Genomic DNA, 25,100 nt, shown 5'->3' with positions numbered 1-25,100 from the left:
TATCAACGGTCCCTCGTTCGTTTGTTTATTTTTTTTCTGAAAATGGGTCAATTCATTTTTCTTAATTATGATTTAATTGTGATTTTAAACTGATTATTGGTCAGTGTTAGAAGAATAATTGACAATTGTTCTGCTAAACAATTAATGGTCAGTTGGATTGAGTTTTTTTTCTTTTTATAGAAAAAAAATTAGTGAGAATAAGCTATTTACCCATAGAAAGTTAGGCCTTATGTTTGAATTTTGTTTCTCTGGTAAGTTAACCCAAATGGAGATATTTAATTAATTAAGCTTTTTTCTCGAAATTTTTAAGGGATAATTAATCAATTATCTAATTAGTTTACCTGTTTTATTGTCTCCGAAGAGAGTTTATCTTTTTTTCTTGAAAAGTTAATCCAGATAATGAGTCCAGTCTTTTAAATATTTGATCGGATTTTAATGTTTTCATCCCGATTACATTTAAAAAACTTAATCATTTTCAGCCTTTTAAATTGTGATTTAATTTTCGTTTCCAGTTTGATAAAAAAAATTTTCTTTTTCTTGATTTCGTTTCAATGATAAATTTTAGGTGTACCTTGAAATTTGGATGGTGTTAAATTTTCTTTTCTTTTCTGGTTTGGATTCAATGATAAGGTTGGTTTTCTTTTGGGTTTATCTTGACTAGAAATTGTTTACATTCACTCAGCTGATTGAACGAGAACTTGTTTTATCTCTCTCTCTGTCTTTTTTCCTTTTCTATCTTTTCTCTTCCTTTTCTCTCCTCTTGTGTGGTTTCTTTGTGTGTTTCTCTTCACTCACTCATTCTCACTCTTTTATCTCTCTTTCTCTCTCTCTTACAGAGTAATGTCATAAAAAGATCGAGTATCAATGGAAGAAAAAATCCAAATATCTACCCGATTTCGGGAAGAATAATTTTCTAGGTTTGTTTGGGTTCTTTTATTTTCATTCTTTCTGGTTCTTTTTCTGGTTACATTGGCCATCTTTGTTTGGATAATCATTAGAATTACCAACCCAATTAACGAAATTCGTTTGATTGATTTTCGTTCGTATATCTTTACGATTAGAGTTTCGAAATGATGAAAAAGGTAAAATGGAGATGAACCTGAGATGGAAAATGTCAGAAAATTTCCGTCGAGAAGGAGTTATTCATCAATTGAAGAAATTGATTTCTTGTGATGGTTTAATTAGCGATTGATCAAGTCCAATCAATACTCTAATTGTTGGATCTTCATCAACTTCATTAGCAAATTCAACAGCAACAACTTCACCAAATAAAACAGGGACAATAAAACTTTATATTAAGAGGCAACTCAACCTTTAATTTGACTGATCAGTTGGACCGTTAATCAAATTGAGTCCAAAGGTATATTAATCTAACCTTTAATTTGATAACCTAATAACATTGTAGTTAATTATGATTATCATATTTTTTGTTATAATATATATATTTTTCCAGCTAAAGATAAATTTCATTTTAATTTGTTTAATTGTCATCTAAATATAACATATTTTTAACAATAATCCAATGATTTAGTGATGATAGAAATGATAATCTCGTGAATATATATTTCTCTTAGATAATTAATAGTTTTAACAACAATTTAGATTTCCCAGCTTCATTCAATTACAATCATGATGAAGCGTTTAAGTGATAATTTAATGTGAATAAATTATGATCAAGGATTAAGACGATTAATTAAATTGTCTTTTAATCAGCAAGGAGAAACCATGAAGAAAAGGTGAGATCAGATATTATATAATTTTCATGGGATGATAATGAATTTCATGAATATGAATGGCGATAATTTAATTGTCAGGCGATGAATTATGATGATTATGAATGATTGATTAATTTGGTGAGGCGAAAATGCCAGCAAACAAAATTAGACCTGATTGTTTATCGGTAAGGAAAAAAATGAAAGGTCGATCGGCCTCGAAATAAGGTCCATTGAAAAGTCCAACCCGTTCAACTAAAGTGGCGCTTGCGGCTCCGGCGATTGAACCATTTTCATCGATCGACATGACGGCTTGATGAGTGAACTGACTCAACGATATTGGCGGTAATGATGATGTGGATGATGGAGAGGAAGAAGAAGATGATGAATTATCAAACATGGAAGTGAAATCGGCTTCGCCTCCCGAGAAAACTGATCTTAGACCAAGAGAATAACGGAGAATCGTAGTTAAATCGGGCTTGGACGATATGTCGAACTTGGGAATTCGTACATTAACCTCATCGCCTTTCTTGCTTTTCTTCATGGAAGCAATTAATTGGGTGAAACTCGTTGAATTAAGTGACCTCATTAGGTTGAAAAGGGCGTTCGGTGAATCTTCCAACGGCAGAACCATGAACAGTCCTAATCGTTGAGTTTTGTATGGAAGCTCAATGATCGATGCTTTTAATCTGCCATCGTTAATTTCCCCAAATGCGATCGGTAGTTTACCGACCATCATGGAGACTCTCACATTCTGTCCATTAGTTAATTGGAATAATGAATTTTTCTGAGTTTCCTGTTCGTCAAATTTATATAACCAATCACCTCTGAAACTGAGCGCGTTCAATGCAACGAGAGCTGTTGATGGAGATATTGGTGAACTGAGAAACTTTTTAATTGCTCCTTTAGTTGTTTTGGTGACCCAATCATTAATTTTCTGCAATTAAAAAGAAAAAGAAAGTTTAACAATCAAGAGAGAGAAAAAAACTCAATCACAACAATCAATCAACAATAACATGATTTCCTCAATAATCAACGTTGTTGTGTTTCCAAATCATTTGGTGACAAAATTGCAGTCAAAGTTAATTTGATTGATTGATTTGATTTGATTATCATGGTGAACTTACATCAACCACACCATTGGAATTGAAATCTATTGATTGTAAAGTCGCATCATGATAATGTTGTAAAGCTTTTTTGTAATTAGTGTTGACATTTAGATCTTTGTTGATGAAAATTTGATTAGCCATAGAAAAGTATTTAATTATCTCATCGTCATCTAGAAGTGAATTAACTGATTCCCCGAAAATTTGATGAGTCCTTATGAATGAACCGTTAACTGTATTAATCCCGTTGGAGGTGAGGAAATTGTCCAAATGAAGGGCGGAAGCGATTTCGGCTCGAGTGCGACCCTTGACACCGAGATGAACCATCATCAGAATTGATTGGATACTTAAAGGTGAGAAAACAATTGATTGTAATAGCTTTGAATTGGGATTATAAGCTTCGGTCATTACGATGGACGACATCAGGTCAAAGGTGAATTGCATGTGTGATTGACTCAAGAGAACCCGTTCATCGGCCGAAAGGGAAGATGACGATGTTGAAGATGGAGAAACGGACGATGACAATTTGATTGTTTCTCGAGATTTACCAGGAATCAATTTAGAATTGGCACCGATTAAATTAACAACAGAAAATAATGTTAACATGAAAATCATCAAATTTGATGATGAACACGATAAATGGACACTCATTTTCACGCGAAAACAAAAGGCACCCAAAGATAAACAAACGATTCCTAAAGGTAAATGATGAATTTGTATTTGATACCGATTATCAATTCGATGATGATGATGGAGATAATGAGAGAGTGAGGGAGAAAAGGAGAGAGAGAGAGAGAGAAAAAAAAACTCAACTACTTATGAGAGATGAAAAGGTCGCAATGAAAGAGGTGATTCAGTTATTTTGTGTTGTTCTTGTTTAGCAATTAAATGAATCAAATCAACTACTCTTTACATTCACTTGAATAGTTGAACAAGAAGATGAGGATGATGATGAAGATGAAGATGATGATCAATAGCAATTCCGGGTTTGGCGATGATTCGTTTGTTTATATGTTTGTATGGAGAAAAGTTTATCTCTACCAATAGTTAATTCACTTTACAGGTAAATAGTTGTTGATGTTGTTCATGGAACCGGAAGACTTTTCACCGGCCACTGAGAGAGAGAGAGAGAGAGAGAGAGAGAGATTCCTTTTTCTTTCCCTTCTCATCCATCGTTGATTTTTTCTCTTCTTTTTTTCTCAATATTTTGATTCCAATACTTTTGACTATCACTGATTCCAATCAATTCTAATCATGACAATCAGCCAACAACCTTAAGAAGTTTGTGAACAATTTAAATTCAATTTCTTCCATTGATTTATTAATTACGAAAACTAGTTGTTGCTCTGTTGATGGAACCAGTTTAATTTACTAATCCTTGTTAATCTGTCAACTTGATCCTTTTAATCTGGTTTATGGGTTCATTTTAATTCTTACAAGTCAATTACCTTGTAAACTTCATGATTTACACGATCAGTTAATTGTAATCAAGTTGTTTTTGTACAAAATTTTAAATTGTCATGGATTTTAATTGTTTTTTTATTACCTGAAAACAATAACCCAATGAATGAGTTGGTTTTTTTTTGTAAATCAGTTTCCATTTTGAATCCTTTTGAATTTTTTTTTTCAGAATAAAGTGACAACAATTTGACAATTAGGAAAATTAGGGTCATTAACTAATTAGTTAATTGATTGAAAGGGAAATTTTTTCTGCTCTTTAAATGATGATGATGGTGGGAGCAGAAAAAATGAGATTTAACAAACCAAGGATACAATTCAATTGCTTTTTAAGTACAGGATGGATTTTTGGACAATTAGTTATGTATAAATTTACAGAGGAAAGATGATTAGTTAACTAATTAACTAATTGTTCTTATATTATATCTATGATTAAAAGTTTTTGACTATAACTGAAAGTGAGCTTTTGTCTCTCACTGGTTTCCATTGATTTATCAAGGTAAATAATTCATTTTTGAAAATTTTGATGAAATTATGAATCAATATTATGATGACAATAATACTAATTATTAATTGTAATAATTAACAGGTTAATTGTTTTTATTATGGACTAGAGAGCTTTGATTTCACTTTTGGGTTTATCGTAACTCGTCTGCTTTCATTGATTAATCGGATTTTGATTTAGTATTTGAAGCAATTAAGGTTGAAGATTCGTCCGTGTGGTTGATTGTTTTAAAATTTAAATCAGGAAGAGATTCAGAATTACGGTTCATGATCAAGATCAATGATTCCTTGAATTAGATTCCATTGATTTGGTTTCCATGAATAATGAAGATGTTAATTGAAAAGATTAACTGGAATTCATTGATAATCAGTCAGGGACCAGAATCAGAATTAATGTTAATACTTTGGCGAGATGAGATTTAAAATGGAAGATGAATGAGAGACAAACGGAATTAATTATGAACAATTAAGAGATTTAGTTGAGAAACTAATAGATTAAACTTTGGCTTATGCTTCGGAATTAAAAATATCCAATTAACGGTTAGTTTGTTAATTACTGTTCGTTTCGTTGTGATTCCATAATTAATTAAAATTAACTACTAAATCATGAGAAAAATGGAAAGTTGGTTCATCATCAACATGTTGGTAAACAAATAATTATAAAAGTGTAAATTAATTGTTAATCCAATCATATGACAATCTAATGAATGATATTTTCTCTTTGATCTTTGATAAATTGTTAATCTAATAACTTGGATGCTGCGTCCGAAAGGTTCCAATCGGCTTCTTTTAAAGCTTTGCTACATTTCTCGAGATCGGCAACACCCAATCTCATTAGTTGATTTAATTGTAATTCTTTCATAGCACCAACGGAATCCATTCCATTTGATTGTAAGGCTCGAACACACTCTTCTCGAGTAGTACCTTTGACCGTTTCTACCAGTTGATCGACCCATGTGTTGAAATCGGGATAATTTGTTATCGGTCCAAGTCCATAGATCACTTCTCGACTTGGAGCCGAAGGTCCCATACCAGCACCAAAGAAAATTGGACAAGGAGGTGCTGGTGCTGGACCTTTGTTTGGTGCGAAAAAGGGACGAACTTGTGCCGTTGGTGGTTGAGGTGCTTTTCTAAGGGTGGAGGTTGAACTGTTACTAGAAGATGCTCGATTTACAGAAGAGTCTCTTGATCGATAAGAACTTGAACTTTGATTTCGCCGCGAGTTCTTGGTCGCTCCATTCGAGGGCGGTGGTGCGACAGATGGAAAGTCTCGAGATGACTGAGACAATGGTTGGGGAGGTGGTGGTGGTACAGGTTGAGGTTGTGGTTGTGGTTGTGGTTGTGGTTGTGGTTGTGGTTGGGTTTGGGTTTGCGTTTGCGACTGCGGTGGTTGTGAGGATTGAGGAGCGGCAAGAGCTGAGCACAACAATTTTGATTCCAATGCTTTGAGAAAATCTTTACTTAATTTTGATGGTTGCCGTTGATTTAAATCGTATTCTTGTTGCTGTTGTTGGCCTGTTTGTAGGTCAGACTGTTGATAATTTGGTGAATCGCTACTGGTTTGATTAACTTGTAATTGCTTCATACTTGATTCAATCCAATTGAATGCTTTATCCGCTCGATTTACAGTATTTGATGGTTTTCTTATGGTTGATGTCATTATGTTGTCAATGTTGGAAGTGTCAAAAGGATCTGCATTTCCTGGGGGCAAACTGGACAGGGAGGGAGCTTTTTCATAAGATGAATGAGATCCTGGTGGTTTAATACAATTAGCTTGAGATTCATACAATGAATAAATATCAGATGCATCAGATGCCATCCCACCTAAGGCCCATTCAGAGTCACTGAAACTTGAATCTTCGGACCCTTGGTCTGATGAGGCTTCTTCTCCGGGTGTTGAGTAATATCTTGAGGTTGTTGTTGATGGTTGGTGATGATGATATGATGATGATGGTGGTGGAAGATGAGCTTGAGAGGAGGATGATAAAGTAAAATTATTGGTGGCACTTGTTGAAGATGCAATTGAATTGGATGAATTTAAAATTGATGAAGTTGTTGTATTGAGTGATAATGATGTTGTCAATGCCGAAAGGGTTGAAGTTATTGCTGCTAATGATGAAGACATTGTTGTTGTTGATGGTGTTGAGACTAAAGGTGATGATGATGAGGCAGAAGAAGCGACAGCAACATTGTAATAGACTCTCTGGTAAGATGAATCTTCATTATCATTGTTGAATGTCTCTGGAAATCGATGACCATTACTAGTAGATGCTGAGGTAGCTCTCTGCTCACCCAACATGACTTGAGCTGCTTTTAATTCATGGACATTCACCTCTCCCTCCAGGTCAATTAGAAGCCCCTCAGAGCAAGAAAGTCCCTCGCTTTTTAATTGAGTATAAGACTGAGATCGTTTCGGTGCTAGATCTTTGGATCGACGATCTCGATCATTTTCACTATGATCATCATTTCGGAATCTATTGTAACCGAATTGCCTTCCAACATGTCGCCTTGGACTTCCAAGATCACCTAAATTGTTAAGACCTGTAAATCAACAATAAGAGAGAGAGAAAAAAATGATTGAAATATTAACAATGAGCCTGATCATCACAATTGATTACAAACAACACCTCATATTAATGATGATTCTAATCGTATTATTTACTTTAAATCATATCGGACATTAACATAAAAGTAGAACTCATTTTCAATGGTTAATCTGATCTAAATTGTTACTACTTTGATACCCTGATGATTAGTTACAATTAAGGAAGTAGATGAATGAAATCGTTTAACAAAAGCTAATTAGCTTGGCGAGTAGCAAAAGGAAATGATAAGATTAAACAACAATTAACTTTTTTCGCGATTCAACTAAATGTAAATAGTTGAGCTCATCAAACTGATCAAAATTTTGTTCTTATGTTAATGAACAGCAATCAATTCATTTACAGTATTGATTACAATAAGTGAAGCATAGAAATGAACAAACTTATGCTTAATTCTGATGAGATCATCTAATTAACTCTGAAAAAAAAGTGAATTAATTGATCGATTAAACTTGACTAATATAACCATTAAAAGATCAATTTTTATGCAACCAAGCATAATTTTTAATAATTCGTGGTGATGATGATTCGCGTCAATTTGTTTGATTGATTTCATTTGATGTTAGCAAAAAATTGCAGCTAAATTGTAACAATAAAAATAAATGAGATCACCGATTCTTTTGCATTAACAACGAAACAATTAGCAAGAAGCAAAAAAGTAAATCACTATTATGATTAGATGATTTTTCTTTTGTGGTTTCAACTTCAACTTACGTTTTAGTTTATCATTTAATTTGATTGTTGTTGGTGGAGGAGGAAGCTCTTTATCAGGGTAGCCCATAATATCGGGAGGTTGAAGAGGATTCTTGAGATAAATTTCATCTATATGACTAGGGTGTCCCCAAGTATTTCCAATCCCTCCATGACCGGCATGAACAAGACTACCTTTTAATGGTTTACTAATTGCTTTCCGTTTACCTACAGCGCTTGTCTCTTTCGTTATACATCGAGGAAAATGACCTATTTCAAAAGATCGCTGGTTTTGTCCTTTCCATAAGAAATTTTCAGGATTATCGTCAATAACCTCAATTTTATCACCCGGTTTCACTGTCAATGGTTTTTTGGAGGTAAATAATGTTGATGATGAAACATTGGACCCATTTCCAGGTAACGTCTCATCAGTGCCATCGAAGGCTCGTTCACCAATCAGGTCTAATGGACGAGTTTCTTCAAGAAATGATTTAATTTCGTTGAAATTTGGCCTTAAATCGGGATTAGCGTCCCAACATTTAAGTAAAAGATCGTATAAAGAATTGGAACAAGCTTCAGGCTGTTCCAATCTTTCACCTTGTTTATCAATTTTGAGTAAAATTTCAGCGCCGTTGAAATTTTTCCAAGGTTCATCTCCAAAGGTAAACATTTCCCAAAGGGTAACCCCGTACATCCAAACATCCGAAGAGGAGGAAAACTTCCGGTGACGAAGAGATTCAGGTGCACACCATGGGAAGGGAACTTTTTTAGACTCATTCATGATATAACAATCATCTTGATTAGGTAGAGCTCGAACCAGACCAAAATCTCCGATTTTCACCCTCTTTCTAGAAGCTACAATATGATTAATATAAAAAAGAGAGAGAGAAAAAAAAGATGAAAAGATGAAAAAAGAACAATCAAAAGTGGGTGGAAATGGAAAAGAGAAAAACATCTATTGTTTAGAGAATATAATCAAATATAAATATGAACATTTTTCTTCTCGTTGAATTATACTTACAAAGAGAAAAGGAAAAGAAAAAATTATTGATTATTTACTTGAACTTTACCTAAAAGTATATTTCGAGCAGCAAGATCTCTGTGGATAAATCTTTTCGATTCCAGATAGGCCATTCCGGAGGCTATTTGAATAGCGTATTCGTGGAGTAAGGCGATCGATGTATGGCCACATTCTTTCCGTAGACGATCTCGAAGTGAACCATTCTCAGCAAGTTCGGTAATCATCATCATTGGAAGGGACAAAACGATACCATAGAGACGAATAAGATTGGGATGATTAAGAAGATGCATTGAATTAACTTCCTTAATAAAATCTTCGATAATCGCTTGCTGAGAAATGACTTTTTCTTTCAAAACCTTTGCCGCCACATATTGAGTTCGCTTTGAATCTATGAAATAATTAAGAGAGAGAGAGAGAGAGAGAGAGAAATGATGATAAAATGAAGAAGAGCAACAATTAAAATCTAATGACATTTTGTGGCTTATTAATTCACGGGGAGAAATTTACTAATTAGTAAAAGTTATTTCCATTCAGGAGAAGAATGAGAAAAGAGATTCTATCTACTTGAATGAATTCCTGGTGATTTTCAATTCTGATTAATGAATAATTAGTTGTATCAACTGAGAACAACTAAATGTCAATCAGATGAATTATTTTTACTTCGATGTTTTTAAATATTATAAATAAACGTTTTCCTTTTCTCTGATTATCTAACCTTATTTGTTATCAAGGTAAAACAATTAAAGTGAATCAAAATGAAAAGTAATAAAGAAAACGATAAAGTAACTGTAAATTATATTGGTAATTGTGTTAATTGGGTTAAAACATTGACCAGAAAAGGAAATAACAATTTATTGTACTTTTTGGTTGAGCCTAAAATAGATCAGGTAACAACCTCAACATGAGGATGGATTTTAGTTTGTCCTGTTTAGAATTCATTTTTGTTATATATAATGAAAACAAAAAGGAACAATATTCATAAACAATGGAACATTGAACACCATGAATAACTGAAAGAATCAAGATTATCATGGAAGTAAAAGAAAAAAGTAAATACCTGGAACTGTCCAAATGGCTTTCCAGACAACACCAAATGACCCATCACCTAATTTGGTGTTGGTCAATTCAAGATCTCTTTCATTAATTAACCATGTTAATGATGAATTAGATGATTCTCCAGGAAAACTTGATTTTCTCTCATTCTTTTCGGAAAAGCTTTTCTGAACAAAAGGTTTAACAGGATTAATCAATTTAAGTATAGGATTGTTTTTCCATTTGATAGAATATTTTTTCTTCTTTATATTGTCCAGCAGTCGACGTCCAGCAGGTTTAGCGATTCCAATTCTGGCCAAATCATCAAGGGTAACATAATCAAAGTGTGAGAAAAGGGTAACTTGTAATTCTGTTCTTAAACTATGGTAAAATCCTTCAAGTTGTTCCTCTTTTAGTATTTGGTAAACCAATTCTTCATCATTTAACTCTGAGTCCATTTTATCATTTCTTTATCCCTTCGAATAATTTAACAAACTAACACAGGGATTATTGTTTAAAAGGAATATTTCCAATATTCTCAAATAGAAGAGAATTAAAAACAACACATTAATAAGATAAAACTATTAACACAATGATAATCAACTGTTTTCCATCAATTGACTAATCAATGGAAATGAACACCAACATAACCAGAAGAGAATCAGAATGTAAACAAAATTGAGAAAAGAATTTAAGTTGACCGATAGATGGAGCTCAAGTCGAATTCTATTTTCGTTTCAAAAGTTTCAATTCGATTTTTTCGTTCCTGATAAAATTGAATTTGATTGATGTTACCTGTGAATTTAAAATTAAATTTTCTATTATTGTTTTCTCTCCTTTTTTTGAATTTAATGAGTTAACCATCTTTCGACTTTATCTTCATTTCACCTCAACCCTTGGAGTCTCAATCATCAAATTGGATTTATGGATGAACAAACTAATCATCAGCCAATCTAATTTATAAATTGTCACTTATTGTTTTTCACTTAATATCTTTGCCTAAATTTTGTATTTAAATCTTATTGTAATTTACCTTTTTAAGTTGCCAGGTACAATTTTCCTCCCCAGAAGGAGCTACAGTACTTACCCTGTAGCTTACATGTTACATCATCACCTAATCGGTGAAAATAAAGTTTCGATTGTGTGTTTATTTTCTGGGGATCCTAATTAATCAATTACGTGTCTTAATTAAAAAGTTTCTGAGTTCCAATTTGTATAAATTAAACCTCCTTAACATCTGAGGAACCTGTAGGTACCAAAAAGTGAAAGAAACGGTTTGGAAGTCACTGTAAAGTGAAAACAAAATGTGTCAAAGGCACGTGCTCAATGCCAATGGTCAAGCAGCAACGGGTGTTATGAAATTGTTGACACTACTACTCAAGTTGCGACAAAGAAGTTCCAATCGAGATGGGATGACAATCTGATAGGCATTCTGTCTCTTGTTGACTAACAATAAGGGTAAAACTCATGGATAACTTAATGAATAACCAGAATGATTCATGAAACATGTAAAAGGTAAAATCAAATTCTAATTGAGAGATTGATTATCTCATCATTTCATATCTCAAGAACACAAGACATTTTCAGGCCATTTATCCAGCTAATTACAAGAAATAGAACGAGTATTAATAACACAATATGAAGATTATACAATAGAATTGGAGACAATTAATTAACAAAATTGAAAGAAAAAAGTAAAAAAATAGAAAAGTAAATTCGAAGGCCTCAACTTACCTGAATCCATACTTGAGATTATTACGGAAACTTTATCAAAGATGTTAACATTTTCTCGATTTTTTGTTCTTTCAGAATCAATTCAAAGTAACTGAGAGAAAAATAACCATGGACGAAGTGATCAAGACTCTTGAACAAAGTCGATTATTTGAAATGTTTGGAGCGGGAACAGCGGCTTTTGTCAGTCCAATCAGTAGGATTAAGTACCGGGACAAAGATCATCTAATTCCGACCATGGAAAGTGGAGACGCGATCGCACAAAGATTGTTGAGGGCAATTATGGACATTCATGTGGTCGAATTGAATATAAAAATTTGACTCAAATTGTTTGTTGAAACGTAAAAATTTAATTTCCATCAGAATCCATACTTGAGATTATCAACAATAAGATGTTAATTAAATGTTCCAATTGAATTAGAAAGAGAATAAAAAACGAACTATATCAACGGTCCCTCGTTCGTTTGTTTATTTTTTTTTCTGAAAATGGGTCAATTCATTTTTCTTAATTATGATTTAATTGTGATTTTAAACTGATTATTGGTCAGTGTTAGAAGAATAATTGACAATTGTTCTGCTAAACAATTAATGGTCAGTTGGATTGAGTTTTTTTTCTTTTTATAGAAAAAAAATTAGTGAGAATAAGCTATTTACCCATAGAAAGTTAGGCCTTATGTTTGAATTTTGTTTCTCTGGTAAGTTAACCCAAATGGAGATATTTAATTAATTAAGCTTTTTTCTCGAAATTTTTTAGGGATAATTAATCAATTATCTAATTAGTTTACCTGTTTTATTGTCTCCGAAGAGAGTTTATCTTTTTTTCTTGAAAAGTTAATCCAGATAATGAGTCCAGTCTTTTAAATATTTGATCGGATTTTAATGTTTTCATCCCGATTACATTTAAAAAACTTAATCATTTTCAGCCTTTTAAATTGTGATTTAATTTTCGTTTCCAGTTTAATAAAAAAAAATTTTCTTTTTCTTGATTTCGTTTCAATGATAAATTTTAGGTGTACCTTGAAATTTGGATTGTGTTAAATTTTCTTTTCTTTTCTGGTTTGGATTCAATGATAAGGTTGGTTTTCTTTTGGGTTTATCTTGACTAGAAATTGTTTACATTCACTCAGCTGATTGAATGAGAACTTGTTTTCTCTCTCTCTCTCTCTCTCTCTCTCTCTGTCTTTTTCCTTTTCTATCTTTTCTCTTCCTTTTCTCTCCTCTTGTGTGGTTTCTTTGTGTGTTTCTCTTCACTCACTCATTCTCACTCTTTTATCTCTCTTTCTCTCTCTCTTACAGAGTAATGTCATAAAAAGATCGAGTATCAATGGAAGAAAAAATCCAAATATCTACCCGATTTCGGGAAGAATAATTTTCTAGGTTTGTTTGGGTTCTTTTAATTTCATTCTTTCTGGTTCTTTTTCTGGTTACATTGGCCATCTTTGTTTGGATAATCATTAGAATTTCCAACCCAATTAACGAAATTCGTTTGATTGATTTTCGTTCGTATATCTTTACGATTAGAGTTTCGAAATGATGAAAAAGGTAAAATGGAGATGAACCTGAGATGGAAAATGTCAGATAATTTAAACAATTCGAAGAGTTTTTTTTTCTATTCTCTTTTTCTTTCTGTGTCCTTCATCTTTATTTTCTTCTTTTTCTGGGTTTATCTTCATCTTCTTTTTCTCTACGTTTATTATAATGGAACATTTCTCTTCCTCCTTTTCTTTTCCTTCTTTATATTTATATGAAAGTCTTTATGTTTCTCTTCTTCTTTCTTTTTTCTTTCTATCTCCAGGATGAGAGAGTAAATTTCTAGGCTCCTGGTTCCAACAAGCTCTTAGCAACACGGAAAATGATCAAAATGTAAATAATTTTAGATACTCGATAAGTAACGATGTTGGAAAAAAAAGAGATCCAGTAAATATCTTGAGGTGTAATTGAAATCAATCGATTGTTATAGTTTATAACCAAAGGATACGATTAATCATTCTGATGATCTTAATATATTAATAAGATTTTAAGAAAATGATAACAGATTAAAAACTTATTAAATCTACAAAGATAATCACTAATCCACAAGGATACAAAACACTTGAGACTCTCAAAAGGGTTTTTGTTTTCTTCTCATCCAAACTCATCTTAAAGATAAATGGACTGTCCAAACGAGCGAGAGAAAAAACAAAATGATCGAAATGTCAATTTTCTCATGTAGTTAATTTCCAAAAGTAAATCAACTCTCTCAACCGAAGTAAAATCCACAAAAGAAAATGAATAGACGCCAATGGGAACCGAAATGATGAAAAGAAAACAGAAAATGTCAATTATTGATTTTCTTTTCTTTACCAAATTAGATTAACGACAATCAAAAGAGAAGAAAAATTCCATGAAAATCCAATCTCGAAACTCTATTTCCCTTAACCGAATATCATAAACAATATGAAAATCGCATGTCCATGTAAATAACAATCTAATCAAACAATTAAAAAGAAAAAAAAAATAAACAAAGAAAAAAAAATTTCTTAGATAACCGAATTACCGAGCCGGGACTCGGATCCGATCGACGTTCGGATCCATCAAATGTTAACCGTTTTCGCTTTCGATCCAAAATCACTTTGTTGATGTTGTGTCTCATCCTTCATTCATTCAGTCGTATTAACTTTAATCAGGAATTACAATTGATTCTATCAAATTTTGTATAATGAAAGACCTTATAAAGTGTTAATATTTGTCTCTCTTTCAATTATTTTTTCTTCAATTCGATCATCTAATTGATTAATTACATCGTTTTTAGAATATTTTCGTGGTTTACTGTTTTTCTTTTCTTTTAATCAAGTGTTAACCTTTTTTTTATTCTCTTCTTTTTTGTCTCTTTTTCTCTCCATCCACCATGGGACCTCAAAGGAAAAAGAAAAGAGATGAACCTGATGAGGCAAGTTGAGAGAATTATTGTTAAAATTATAAATTCTCTTCTCTTTTCCTAATGCCTTCCTTATTTCTTCTTATTGTAATTTTCTTCTAAACACTGGTCTTGCTTTTCTTTTTTGTTTTTCTTTCTCTCTCTCTTTCACTATCTTTTTCTCTTTCTTTTCTCTGTCCTTCTTTTTTTTCTGGTTTCTTCTCTTTCCTTTCTGTCTTTTTTTCTGGTTTATTTTCTTTCTTGGCTTTCTTTCTCTTTCTTTCTTTCTTTTCTCTTTCTTTTTCTCTCTCTCTTTCACCATCTATTTCCTTTCTTTCCCCTTCTTTCTTTCTCAATATTTACACACCATTTTTTTCTAATATTATTTTCTTCTCTTCTCCATCTCTCTCTCTCTCTCTTTCATATTTTATTCACTCCAAAATATAAACAGAGTGAAAGTTCAATTGGTTATAGAGTTGGATCAAATTTGTCAAAAGAACGGAAAGAATCAAAATCAGGGTCGAGCACAAGTCCTACAAGTACTTATTCAAATTCTCGTCGACGTTCATCTCGATTAGCTGCTAAACTCTCACCTCAAAGTGTTACATCATCATTAGTCGCTCTATCAACTTCTGGAACAAATTTTATACTCTCTGGTAACAGTGGATCTTCACCAGAAATAGTAACAGCATCATCATCAAATTCTGGTAATCATTTTACTCTTGATTCTATAGTATATTGTTAGATGAATGGGTTTGTAATTAAACTTGAATGGTAATGTTATTGCATTTACGAATAGCTCTGCAACTAAAACAATATGGCAAGGTGAAACGAGTGAGAAATAAATGAAGGAAGAAAGAGTGAGAGAGAGAAAATTGTTATTACTTTATATTCTATATATACATGTTACATTGATAGACTTGAAATCATTTAGCGTGAATACTAACCAAGTGCTTATCTAAACTTTCTGGTTTTTTGTTGAAATACAATTTCTATTTCTTTTTGTAGGTAATCGATATCGAGACTGTTGTACAGCTATGGAAGAAGATATTGCCCACGATCAGAAAAGTTTACCAGAAGCATCACCATCTTCTTCCTCATCATCCTCTTCATCATCATCTTCAACCTCATCCACATCATCAACATCATCTTCATCTTCATTATCACCTTTAAGTGATGGAAATAATTTATCATCAAAAAGTAATAATAGTAGTCGTGGTATTGGTAACATTATGAACAATACTTCCAAAGGAAGAACCAGTGGTATGATAACCACCATGACCACATCTTCTACTATTAATACTTGTACAACTTCAAGTTCTTCTGGTTCTATAATTTCTGGAGAATTTACAAACAACAACAACAACAATAATAATAATAATAATAATAATGGAAATAGTAACATTTGTGGTGGAGCCCGAAGTTGTTTACCATTGTCACAATTATCGTCGTCATTATCTTCAGGGGTAGGAGGAGGAGGAGCATCAGCATCTTTATCTGTCGCAGCAGCAGCAGCCGCTGCAGCCGCTGCGGCCTGCGTTGGAGGAGGTACAACACAATCTTCATCATCATTATCATCAAATTCTGGTGGAATTGGATCAAGTAGTAGCAGTTCTAGTAGTGCAAGTGGAAGTGGAAGTGGCAGTAGTAGTAGTGTAGGTGCTATTGGTGGTAGTGTTGGTGGTGGAAGTGGAAGTGGTAATGGAAGTGGGAGTTTGATAGGAGATAATGAACCAGATGATAATGAGATGGGAAGATTACAAGCACTTCTTGAAGCACGAGGTTTACCACCTCATTTGTTTAGTGCTCTTGGTCCTCGAGTTCATCATCTTCTTCATCGATCTATGGGTAACAAGACAAGTAGTCGAGCTCATCAATTGATCCAAGGATTACAAGCGACAGGAGATGAAGGACAACAGTTACAGGCTGTGATGGAAATGTGCCAATTACTTGTGATGGGAAACGAAGATACTTTAGCAGGTTTCCCTGCGAAACAAGCGGTACCTGCACTGATTGGGTTACTACGAATGGAACAAAATTTTGATATAATGAATCATTCCTGTCGAGCATTAACCTACATGATGGAATCGTTACCTCGATCATCGGCCATTGTCGTGGATGCGATACCAGCGTTTCTTGAGAAGTTACAATTTATCCAATGTATGGATGTTGCCGAGCAATCATTAACAGCCTTAGAGATGCTTTCTCGACGTCACAGTAAATCGATACTTCATGCTGGCGGTGTACCAGCGTGTTTATCGTATTTAGATTTTTTCACAATTAACGCTCAAAGAGCAGCACTTTCAATAACTGCCAATTGTTGTCAAAATTTAAGCAAAGATGAGTTTTCATTTGTAAAGGAATCATTAACTACCTTGGGATCGCATTTGGTAAAATATCAAGACAAGAAGTGTCTTGAAAGCCTTTGTCTTGCTTTTTCTCGTTTAATTGAAAGTTTCCAACATCATCCGGAGATATTGATACAAATCACTGAGAACAATTTATTGTCCAATATTCAGCAATTACTTTTGGTCTCTCCTTCGATAATCAGTACAGGAACATTCGTAATGGTCATCAGAATGTTGGCCACAATGTGTGCCTCATGTCCACAACTCGCAGTACAATTAATGAAATTAAGTGAGTATTTTTCGATTCTTTTCTTTTTTTCTCTTTTTTCTCTTCTTTTTGTTTCTCTTTTTCTATTGCATCAGAAATTATATCATAGACCAAAGGTGTCACCTTATTGTTTCAAGATGAACTTGTGACAATTAACAAGACACCATCTTGTTTATTTTATTTTATTCTACATCGAGTTTTTCTTTCTTTCTTTCTCTCTTTCTTTCTTTGTTCTCTTTCTTTTCGTATTTTCTCTCTCTCTCTTTCCTTCCTTTCTTTCTTTCTCTTTCTCTTTTCCTTCCTTTCTTTCTTTCTCTTTCTATTAATGCCTCTACTTTTTTCTGGTTTTTTTCCTTTAATTAGACATATCGGACACTATTCGTTATTTACTTCTTGGTTCAAGTGCAACAAGTGAGTTTATCGAATTGACCACTCGAAGTCCTCAAGAATTATATGAGATAACATCACTTATCGGTGAATTGATGCCAAAGTTACCCACTGATGGGATATTCAGTGTTGATGGTTACTGGATGAGACAATTAAATGTAACACCAAGTGGAGTTACTTGGCAATGGAAAGATGATCGAGGAATGTGGCACAATTATAGTTGCATTGATAGTAAAATGATGGAATCTGCTCATTTGGCAAGTGAAGATGAGATCAGTTTGACTACAATGGGACGAACTTATGTGATAGATTTTAATTCGATGCAACAAATAAACGAAGATACAGGAACTTCACGTTTAATTCAACGTCTAGTCAATAATTCCGATGGATCATCAACATCGACCGGAGTAGTTGGAGGAGGAGGAGGAGGAACAACCTCATCAGGAACAGGAGCAGGAATGATGATGATGTCGTTATCATCATCAACAACATCAACAACATCAGCATCACCAGGATCACTTGGATCATTATCATCATCGGGAGATAATCATCACCATCATCATCATACAAAGATCGCAATGATGAATAGTAGTAGTTTGAATGAAAACGATGCTCGAATCAAATGTTTAAAAGAAGAGCCTGAATTAGCTGAGGCTTTTATCAAAAGTCTTTTTGGTGTTTTATATGAAGTTTATAGTAGTTCGGCTGGACCATCAGTTCGACATAAATGTATTGGGGCACTTTTACGAATAATTTATTATTCATCTTCTGATTTGTTGAGAGTTGTATTGAAAAATCATGCGGTCTCAAGTCACATCGCTGCAATGTTACCATCAAGTGATTTGAGAGTAGTTGTTGGAGCTATTCAAATGGTTTACATTTTAATGGACAAATTACCAGATATTTTTTCAATTTATTTCCGTCGAGAAGGAGTAATTCATCAATTGAAGAAATTGATTTCTTGTGATGGTTTAATTAGTGATGGATCAAGTCCAATCAATGCTCTTATTGGTGGATGTTCATCAACTCCATTAGCAAATTCAACAGCAACAACTTCACCAAATAAATCAAGTACAAATTTAAAATCTGAATCTATTGCACAAAAACAACAAAAGCACCAAAAGCAACAACAACAACAACAACAATGTGTTGATCCAAATACTTCATCATCATCTTTACCTTCATTATCTGGAACTTTGATTGGTCAAAATTATGTATCAACATGTTACCTTGAATCTGGAAGTCCAATGCAAAGTTATTCATCTTCATCAATGTCATGTCTTGGTGATGGAAACAGTGATGGAGTTGATGGTGGTGGCGATTCAGCAACAACAACAACAACCACGACCACATCAACATCAAATATAAATGATGAAACAATGACTACTTATATTAATCCAGAAAGTACAATGACTAATTCTGATCCGATTGAAATAACTACAACTTCCAAAACTAAGTCGTCTTCAACTCTTTCTAACAATTGCTCACCTTCATCATCTCCCCAATCATGTTCATCATCTTCAGGTAATTCAAGTGAACATTTTTTTTTCGTCTCATTCATTGGAAATCATTTCCATTTCCTTTTCCTTTTCTAATAAAATGCTTCATTTTGCTTAATATTTTACGAACCCAATAGTAATTGGATCAATTACAGGAACAAACATCTCTCCAACTTGTAAAACTGGTGATAATACTGTTGATTCTCGTTCATCTCAACTGTAAGTACACAAGTGATTAGAAAGTGAAATTTGCTGGAAATGTAATCGATATAATTTTGATTTTGTTAATTTTTCAGACGATTAAGTGATGTTCTTAAACGAAAACGTAGTTCCAAGAAAGGGTCAACAAGTGGATCTCCACCAGCCTCATGTTCATCGAGCTCCTCATCATCATTGAGTAGCAACAGCAACAGTAATAGCAGCAATAGCAATAGTAACAGTAGCATTTGTGGTGTTGCTGGAAGTATCGGAGGTACAAGTACGACAAGTAACACAAGTAGTAATACAAGTCGAAGTAAGAATCGAAGTGGAATTGATTCATTGTCTATGCATTTTAACAATTGCATTAATTCACCAGCATCGGGAACAAGTTCAAGTCCTTTGGGTGTTAATAGTCGGGGTGGTGATTATGATTCGATGACAGCTCAATTGAATACACACTTTTTCTCGACTCCATATTTATCGATGCCGTTCTTCCCATATTCAGGAGCGACTAGTGGATCACCTTCATCTGGTAATCCAAATGCAGCTTTAGCTTCATCATCATCGTCATCATCATCACCATCACCATTGACCCCAAACACTAACACCAATTGTTTAACTACTGCTAATGATGCTCAACAAAATTTCAATTCTAATAATAGTAATAATAGTATTACAAGTTTTATGAATAGCAACAGTAACAGTAATAATGTTGGTGTTGGTGCCAGTAAAACAAACACCAATGCAAACACTAGTACCAGTACCAGTACCAGTACCAATATAAATATGAATATGAATATGAATATGAATACTAATGCTAATACTAATGCTAATGCTAATTCAGGATTAAATTCACTTGTTGGATCGTCGTCTTCATTGATATCGACTGGCCAACTGTCTGTCTCACCTCCATCAGCTTCAACTACCTTAGGGTTTGGTTCAGCCGCAGCAGCAGGAGCTTCGTCTCTTGGTAATTCGGCACTTGGACATCATGGTCTTCATGGTCACTCCAGTCATCATCATACTCATTCTCGTGGTCACCACAGTCATAGTCACGGTCATGGTCACGGTCACGGTCACGGTCATGGTCATGGTCCAACAGCTTCGACCTCATCCACAGCAACTTCGTCATCAACAACAAGAGGTAGCAGTCGATCATCGTCTAAATTAAGTTCTGCCGCAGCCAAGACTTCGTCTTTCTTTGCCAATCTTTATCCTGCACGATGGCGACGTTGGAACAGCGCCTCAGGTTCAAATATAATTGGATCTGGTGGCAGTGGTTCCAATTTGAGTAATCGTAAATCGATGTTGATCTCCCAATCGCAAGAACAATTGGGTGGTCATCATCATTCTGCTCACCATTTACACCATGGACATGGTGCTCATGGACATCATGCTCATGGTCACCATGGTCATCATTCGTCTTCTTCCTCTTCCTCGCCTTCATCTTCTCATCATCATGCTCATCATCATTACACCAACCATCACTCACATCATTCTCACCATCATCTTTCAGGTTCTCCTCGATCTCCTCATTCACTCACCTCTTGCTCACCAGCCTCAACATCGGCCTCATCGCCAATGTCTCATGCCAACGGGAACAAGGAAAAGATTCGTATTTGGATTCGAGATCAGGCCAAAATTTTTGTGGAAAAGTATTTCGACAACGAGAACGAAATGAACGAAGCCATGAGCACATTGAATCGTATCAATGAAGCAATGGAAACTTTTGACAATGGAAATGATCTGGATGGATTGAAAGAGTTTAGAAATGTTCTCTTGGATGGAGACATTTCACCATTCGAACTGATTCATTGTGGGATAATCAGTAAATTGATCGGATACTTATCAGGTTTGAAGGATGAGAAGAAAGAGATAAAAGAAAAGAAAGAAAAAGAAAAAGAAAGAGACAAAGAAGAAATGGAAGAAATAGAAGAGAGAAATGTCCGAATCCGACGTTTTCTTCATGTTTTCCTTGGATCTCCAGTGGATGATCACAGTGTGATAATGGACGAGAATGAATTGAAATTGGATGTTCGACCAATGTCCACTCTTGTTTGTAAGTTGAATGCTTGTATCTCCCAATTGGAACAATTTCCTGTTCAGTACATGATGTACTTGGAACCGGAACAGGCAATATAAGAGGACAAGTGCATTGAAGTTTTTCAATACCCACCAACTAAAGTGTAATTTACAAAGACACCGAGACTGTACAAATTTGAAACAATGGCGAGGGGGAACAGTTAAAATTGATCCGTTGGCCTTAGTACAAGCGATTGAAAGATATTTGTTATTACGAGGATATGGACGAGTTAAAGAGGAAGAAGATGACAATAGTGATGATGATAATTCAGATGATGATTTCGATGATAACATGGCCTCAGTTGTTATGAATCAAGGTCAAGGTCGCCATAAGATTCAATTTTTAATCGATGATAATGTTCTTCCTTATAACATGACAGTTTATCAAGCGATAAGACAATTCAGTTCATCGGGAGGAAACTCACATATGATGGACGGACTTGAAAATGATAACGATTTTGACTCACCAGTGGGCAACTCAAATATGTGGATAACAACACACACAATTTATTATCGTTCAATAAGTGAGCGTTCATCTCCCTCAACAACACCTATTCAAAATACATCATCAATCAGATCTTCAGCAATTACCGCAACACCTTCATTCTCAATGGCAATAGAGACTCGAAGTGGTCGATGTTTAACTCGAGCCGGATCAATTTCGGCAGCAGCATTGTTATCAGATTTATCATCCAATGCAACAGGATCTCCATCGACTTCGTCATTATCAACCAATTTATTAACTCAATACATGAATTGCTCAGGAAGTTGTTCAACCACAACCAGTGGATCATCAAATGTTCATTCCTATTCATCTACACCTTTATCACCCCCAATGATGACTCCATCATCATCAGGAATTGCCACAAGCTCTTCAAGTCGTCGATCATCATCTAAATCAAATAAAGCACCAGTAGGATTTTTCCCTGTTTCATCTTCATCAACTTCCTCATCATCATCTTCTTCCTATCGTAAGAAAGATGAACTTTGGATTGAAGGTAAAACTCCTCGGATCTCATCAACAGTTTACAATTATCTGATTCCTTCATTGCCAAAATGTGTCAACATTGAAGATTGTTCATTGGAAGTGATGAACTTAATGAGAATCTTGAATGCACTTAATAGGTGTTGGAGTTGGTTCTACAATCTACCAATTAGTTCAAATCCTGCCATATTGCAAAGTGAATTTGTAAATAGTAAACTAACAGCCAAAGCTAATCGTCAACTGCAAGATCCACTTGTAATAATGACCGGTAATCTGCCCCAATGGTTATCCCAAATAGCGTATGTGTGTCCATTCCTGTTTCCATTTGAGACTCGTCATCTGTTATTTTACATAACCTCATTTGATCGGGATCGAGCCTTACAACGATTACTGGACTCGACTCCAGGATTGAATTCTAGTGACACGAGTGAGAGAGTGACCCCTCGATTGGACAAACGTAAGAAGACAGTGACACGAGAAGATATACTTCGTCAAGCGGAATCTGTTTTCCATGATATCGGAAATTCAAAAGCTTTACTTGAGATTCAATATGAGAACGAAGTTGGAACTGGATTAGGACCAACACTCGAGTTTTACGCTTTGGTGTCTAAAGAGATGCAAAGAGCTGATTTGGATATGTGGAGAGGAGAAGCAATTAGTTCATCGAGTGTTATTATGCCTTTAATTTATTCTAATGATAAATTGTCATCTACACGAACTGGACCATCACATCAACGACATCATAATCATAATCACAACCACAGTCAAAATCAGAACCAGAATCAGAATCAGAATCAGAATCAAAACCAAAATCAACAACAACAGAATCTATTTGATTATGAATCAAACGAAATGATGATTGATATTGACCCTCAATATCTGAAAAAGAGTGAGGTCACTAAAGAAATTCGTTATAATAATCAGAATCAAAACTTTCATCAAATTCAGAACCAACAACCTCAACAGCAACAACAACAACAACAACATCACCATAATCACCATCATACTCATCATCAACCACAATCAGTTCAATATATTTATTCATCTGAAGGTTTATTTCCATCTCCTGTTGGTAAATCAACTAAAACAACCTCATTGTCTAAAATTAAGAGTCGATATCGATTACTCGGGAAATTCATGGCCAAAGCTTTGAGTGATTCTAGAATGGTAAGAGAGATAAATCTCATTAATTAACTTGATCATTTGTTACTAATAATCTCATTTCTCTTTCTCCTTCTTTCTTCTCTCTTTTCTTGGTTAGATTGACTTACCATTGAGTGTCCCATTCTACAAGTGGATCCTTGGTCAAGAATCTACCTTAAGTGTGTCCGATATGCACTTTATTGATGCAACTCTAGCAAAATCTGTGACAAATATGTTCTTGATTGCACAAAAGAAACAACTCATGGTAATTGTTATACTTTGATTACTTAATTGATCAATTGATTAGTTGATTAACTGATTAAACGATTAAACGATTTACTGAATCAACCATTTTCTATTATTTCATCTCTAGAAACGAGGAATATCCGAAGAGAATCATGACTCATTAACTCTTAGTGGTGTTTCCATTGAGGATCTTCATCTTGACTTTACTCTTCCGGGTTTCCCTGGAATTGAACTTCGTAAAGGAGGTAAAGACATGAGTGTTACATTGGAGAATATCGATCAATACTTACGATTAATGGTTCATTGGACAATGATCGAAGGAGTCTCTCGACAAATGGAAGCTTTTAAAGAAGGATTCGAATCTGTTTTACCCTTAACGCAATTACAAATATTTTATCCGGAAGAATTGGAGCAACTTTTCTGTGGCTCTTGTCACCAAACATGGGACATGAAAACTCTGATTGATTGTTGTCATCCTGATCATGGTTACACTTACGATTCACGAGCAATCAAATATTTGTTTCAAGTTTTATCTTCATTGAACAGTGAAGAGCAACGTAAATTTTTACAATTCGTTACCGGATCACCTCGACTTCCAGTTGGTGGATTGAAAAGTTTATCTCCTCCATTGACGGTGGTTAGGAAAACATTTGAACCTGGAGAAAATCCCGACGATTTTCTGCCCAGTGTGATGACTTGTGTTAATTACTTGAAATTACCTGATTATTCAAACATCGATATAATGAGAGAGAAATTAATCTTTGCTGCTAATGAAGGACAACACTCTTTCCATTTATCTTAATACAAACCTCGCCACCAGAATAAAGTGTGACCATTTAAAGACAATGCCAACACTTGAGATAACAACGGAAAATCTTAACAATGCAAAAATAACTTTAATCTAATACCTAATCGGAATTTAATCGAGTCGATTTATTTTGACATTCATACTCTTCTCATCTTCCTCATGCATAAAAGCGCTGTTATTAACATTTCGCTCAATTGTTATTAACGAATAACTTTTGATCAATGGCCATACAACAAAAAATATTATGTGAAAATAATTAATAATCTATGTATGCAAATTTCCTTATCCATTATTCATTTTCAAAACCGATTTCTTGTATTCATTTAAAAAGATTAAACTTTTTTGTTCAATTTAATCTAATTATCGAGATTCAATAATTA

The 25,100-nt window shown here is 34.1% G+C and overlaps 3 protein-coding genes and 1 long non-coding RNA gene across 4 annotated transcripts; 2 read left to right on the top strand and 2 right to left on the bottom strand.

Moving 5' to 3' along the window:
• The first annotated feature begins 34 nt into the window (after positions 1-34).
• On the top strand, positions 35-1,458 carry LOC128390257 (uncharacterized). Its single transcript, XR_008325589.1, has 3 exons — positions 35-251; positions 566-630; positions 837-1,458. It is a non-coding gene; the product is annotated as an uncharacterized LOC128390257 (long non-coding RNA).
• Positions 1,459-1,523: 65 nt separating this feature from the next.
• Positions 1,524-3,950, bottom strand: LOC128390242 (leukocyte elastase inhibitor-like). Its single transcript, XM_053349930.1, has 2 exons — positions 2,840-3,950; positions 1,524-2,649 (listed from the first exon to the last, which is right to left on the bottom strand). Exons 1-2 carry the CDS (start codon positions 3,467-3,469, stop codon positions 1,846-1,848), a joined length of 1,434 nt encoding a protein of 477 aa, XP_053205905.1. The 5' UTR covers positions 3,470-3,950; the 3' UTR covers positions 1,524-1,845.
• Positions 3,951-4,326: 376 nt separating this feature from the next.
• LOC128390237 (uncharacterized) lies at positions 4,327-10,783 on the bottom strand. The gene is made up of 4 exons (XM_053349925.1): positions 10,152-10,783; positions 9,144-9,482; positions 8,098-8,928; positions 4,327-7,321 (listed from the first exon to the last, which is right to left on the bottom strand). Exons 1-4 carry the CDS (start codon positions 10,582-10,584, stop codon positions 5,520-5,522), a joined length of 3,405 nt encoding a protein of 1,134 aa, XP_053205900.1. The 5' UTR covers positions 10,585-10,783; the 3' UTR covers positions 4,327-5,519.
• Positions 10,784-14,496: 3,713 nt separating this feature from the next.
• LOC128390236 (E3 ubiquitin-protein ligase TRIP12-like) lies at positions 14,497-25,075 on the top strand. Its single transcript, XM_053349924.1, is given in 10 exon segments — positions 14,497-14,786; positions 15,205-15,460; positions 15,762-17,390; positions 17,733-19,280; positions 19,393-19,474; positions 19,552-21,557; positions 21,560-21,601; positions 21,604-23,690; positions 23,785-23,931; positions 24,040-25,075. Coding segments are annotated over 10 exon segments (8,514 nt in total). The 5' UTR covers positions 14,497-14,744; the 3' UTR covers positions 24,715-25,075.
• Positions 25,076-25,100: the final 25 nt, after the last annotated feature.

This window comes from Panonychus citri, unplaced genomic scaffold, assembly GCF_014898815.1.
Source record: "Panonychus citri isolate SS breed McGregor unplaced genomic scaffold, ASM1489881v1 Contig00116, whole genome shotgun sequence".
In the NCBI taxonomy this organism is placed as follows: Eukaryota; Metazoa; Arthropoda; class Arachnida; order Trombidiformes; family Tetranychidae; genus Panonychus; species Panonychus citri.
This window is presented reverse-complemented; position numbering and strand designations above follow the sequence as displayed.

Bases quoted from the DNA above. Each gene is read 5' to 3' on its own strand.
- LOC128390242 (XM_053349930.1), bottom strand. From the start codon at position 3,469: ATGAGTGTCCATTTATCGTGTTCATCATCAAATTTGATGATTTTCATG. The intron at 2,650-2,839 runs GTAAGTTCACCA...TTTTAATTGCAG, and splicing joins ATTCCAATGGTGTGGTTGAT to AAAATTAATGATTGGGTCAC.
- LOC128390237 (XM_053349925.1), bottom strand. From the start codon at position 10,584: ATGGACTCAGAGTTAAATGATGAAGAATTGGTTTACCAAATACTAAAA. The intron at 8,929-9,143 runs GTAAAGTTCAAG...ATCATATTGTAG, and splicing joins TGCTCGAAATATACTTTTAG to CTTCTAGAAAGAGGGTGAAA. The intron at 7,322-8,097 runs GTAAGTTGAAGT...GTTGATTTACAG, and splicing joins ATTAAATGATAAACTAAAAC to GTCTTAACAATTTAGGTGAT.